Genomic DNA, 3720 nt, shown 5'->3' with positions numbered 1-3720 from the left:
ATGCCCATAAACGAGAGTGCGTGCGTGCTTGTCGATACATGAAACTCGTAAGATAAACGCCCATTACTTCTTTGAAACAGACACCAGACAATATTTTCATATACCCAGAGAACCAGATGGAGAGAGAGAGACAGAGAGATCAAGCGGTCTGATTCTGACAGTGGCTGATGTACTCTTTTTATCCCCCAAACGGACAGCACTGGAATGAGACAGCTCCAGATCCGTAATGTGCACTACACTGAATGCAGCCGAAAGGTTTGTTACGCGATCACAAATTGATTTGTCACACTACAAGAAAGCTCTGTTCGTACCTTGTACCGCCTTGAACGAGGAGAGTGCAGTGATATCACAAAACTGACTGGGTCCGCGCGCAAACATGCACAACGTGCGGCGCGTACACACACACACACACACACACACACACTGAGGCGCTTACACACACACACTGATGCGTTCATACACACACGCTCGCACGCACACACAGACGTTACACAGACACACGCGCGCGCGCGCGTACACTGACGCACAAGTGGATATGTCGAAAGAGACAGAAGGAACGAGAGAGAGGTGTGTATTTGTAGAGAGAGAGAGAGAGAGAGAGAGAGAGAGAGAGAGAGAGAGAGTCCAAGTGACCTTTTCTGAACTTAAGCAGCCTACTGCATGCAGTAGAAGCCGTTAATTTACTAGCTGCCGTAGAAGTAATTACATAAATGCTTGTGTTTGTGATGATCGAACTGGAACCATGTAATTAACATTTCCAACAGTAGCAGTGGTAGCAGTGGTAGCAACAGAAGCAAAATGTGATAGTGGTACTCTCCGCTGATAGAACTGGAAATAATAATAATGATACTGGTAAATAATATAGTCGATCATTAAAGTAACATATAATCCTTTCGAGTCACGTTATTGTTTTTGATAAATCATTATCAAGTCCAAGTCAGGGTACTCGACCCTATTTCATTCACGCTGTTTGCAAAAATAATAGCTCTGATAAAAATAAATAATACACTGGGACTCTGTATTACTATCAATATTAAACATGTCTCTGTTTATTCTGCAGGCCATCTGTCCTTGAAACTCAGAGGGGGGGGGGGGGAATCAGTAAGCAAAATACATTAAAATACCTGTTGATAGAATACCTGTTGACATGCTAACACAAAGTTAAACATGACAATTAAACTGAAAGAGAGACGGTGAGAACACACACATGTACACAGAGGGAAAGTTTTGTAGTTACTGTCCGTATCAGACACTTAAAAAAGTTCTCTCCTCCTTTGTGAGGTTATGGTGGAGTAGGGGCTGAAATGTTTTAGTTACAGAAGCTAAGTAAATTACTTTAACATTGTAGTCTAGATCTGCTGATAAAAACACACACACACACACTGATACAACCACCTCCTGACGAAAAAAACTTGGCTGTTGGTGGAAAAAGTGGAGAAGTGGCGTGGGAAATCTTTTAAAATTACCTGAGCATTGTTGGCATGGCTAGTCATAGTCGTGTGCAAACACAGGAGCAGAAGGAGTGGGTAATAGACGACGATGGCATAAGCGTACGACTCATCATGACACAACGTGTCATGTCATATTTAAAAAAAAAGAAGACAATATCAACCAACATGCGAGTCTATGTGTACAGGCTAATTAATATTGCTAACGAACTGCTAAATAAGTATATATGTACTCATGTAACTTTGAAAGTATAACTGACATGTTATTAACACTTACCACGCCATCTCCACTTGCCCACACCAGCAGAAGAGCGAAGAAGACGAGCAGGTAACACAGCAAGCTGCCCATCATTGTGGTCAGCAGAAAAAAACACACAACTGGAAACTGTCCGCCTGGAAACTGTCGGTACTGTCGCCTACATCCTACTGAAGCCAACCCGTCTCCAAACACCTCTCACTTGTCACTGAGGTCGTCGAGTTGTAGAAACTCACCGAATTCTGCACCAACTTACACGTGGTGTGCAAGAGGAGAACAGTATTCTGAAGTTGTAAAACAAACAACAACAAAAAACAACAACAAAAAGTTGGCTGTTTACACTTCTACTTCCCGCCTGCTGTGAATGAATGAGGGTTGGACAAGTGCGTTCTGAGCACAAACTACACGCATTGTACGACAACTCCGTGTCGCGTCGAGCTGTTTTTCTTTTCTTTTCTGTTGTTGTTTTTTTTATTTCAACCAGCCTCACTCCGTGCGGCTCACAAGCCCGTCGAGCAGGACACAGGACAACAGACGTGGAATTTTATCCGTTCTCGCTCACACAAGCCCCACTGTCGTCTGCCTCCAAGTCTGACTCGGCTCGCGAGCACGCCTATCTGTCGTCTGCCTCGCTGTCGTCTGCTGGTCTTCTCTTCTTCCTTTTTGCGCCTCATCTGACAGTTTTAGCACGTGGAGTCGTTCGAAGTACAAAGCTGCTTCATATCTACTGGATTTTGAATCTGTTCGAATAAAATGTTAATTTTGACGTTTGCTCGTTATGGGAAATAAACCCAAGAATGTTACTTCCACTATGGCCAAAGTAAACCGTTAAAAGTTTGCTGAAGCCAACAGCATGGGTTTAACACTGTTTAAATCTTGCACAGTCTTCAAGTTTAAGAAAGTTGTAAAAACCGTACCATTCACTGTCCGTATGAAGAAGGTAAGCACAATAAAGATCACCAATGCACAGATAGCGTGAAACATGAGCCGCTCATATTATCACAACGAAGTTCACAGCTCTGCTGAGCGACAGGACGGGCCCTCTGCCACAAGCTGAATCAGATGACCCGACTGAAGCCACGGCCAGCCGCAGTGAATGATCCAGCTCAACACAACTGAACTCGCTGGGTTTCCTCCGACAGCAGCTTGTATTTGGTCCCACATCAAACACAGTTATAAACCCCCTTTTGTGACATGCTTTTAAAAGACCAGATTTCAGTCATGCAAGCGGAGGTCTACAATTCAGGACTGTCCAAATGCCTGCCAACAATCATGCATAAACTAACAGTTTGTAAATAAGTTCTTGCTGCCACAGACGGCCTGATATCCACAAAGCAAAATCGCCCCACCACAGCACGGTACAGTTATATTAGGAGATTCACTGCCACCACGCAGCAAGTCCAGTATGAGGTTTTAAAACCATATGCCCCACCTCGGCAGTGCAGTCACACTGAGAGCAGTAGGGCCAACTAGCACAGCGCAGACCGGATCCCGTTTTATAGGCATATAGTGTGCACAGGACCGCGTGGCGGGCTTTCCTCGGGACGGTCTCCTTTCATACCTGCGCCCCCAAGGGGTCCCCGCTCTCCCCCCCCACAACTTGACCTGTTTCTCCCACCCCCTGTGCACTCACACACAGGTAAGTCTTTGATGAGAAGAGCGGCACTGTCGAGGACAAGAGTGGGGGAGCCTTGTGTTTGCTGCTGTGCTGCTCTGCAGCCTCCCCCCCCTGCCCCCCCCCCCCCCCGCCCCCGCCCCCCCCCAGCCCTGACCCTCAGCCAATCCCTGCACACGACAGGGGCGTGGTCTGGGGTCTGATTTGAATATGCTTAATAGGTTTTTGAATGGTCTGCCGTGTGCCGGCGGCGTCTGTCGGCCGGGGGGTTAAGTTTCATACAGAGAGAGACCTTCCAGGGGGTTTCTTTCGAAGCGACAGTTCTTTTTGCCTTTACTTTTCTTTTTCTTTCTACAAAGCTAATACGCATAAATGAGATTTTGCGGTGGCGTGCTTTTTCA

At 46.0% G+C, this 3720-nt stretch overlaps 1 protein-coding gene across 1 annotated transcript in view; it reads right to left on the bottom strand.

Annotated features, from left to right (window-relative positions):
* Positions 1 to 3307, bottom strand: part of LOC143293653 (uncharacterized) — a 28170-nt gene extending 24863 nt beyond the window's left edge. Inside the window, exon 1 of the mRNA XM_076604780.1 lies at positions 1726 to 3307. Within this exon, the coding sequence (XP_076460895.1) occupies positions 1726 to 1800 (75 nt within the window). The 5' untranslated portion in view covers positions 1801 to 3307. The remainder of the gene's footprint in view (positions 1 to 1725) is intronic.
* Positions 3308 to 3720: the final 413 nt, after the last annotated feature.

This window comes from Babylonia areolata, chromosome 19 (assembly GCF_041734735.1).
Source record: "Babylonia areolata isolate BAREFJ2019XMU chromosome 19, ASM4173473v1, whole genome shotgun sequence".
In the NCBI taxonomy this organism is placed as follows: Eukaryota; Metazoa; Mollusca; class Gastropoda; order Neogastropoda; family Buccinidae; genus Babylonia; species Babylonia areolata.
Note: the sequence above shows the minus strand (reverse complement) of the source record. Positions and strands in the feature narration are given on the sequence as shown.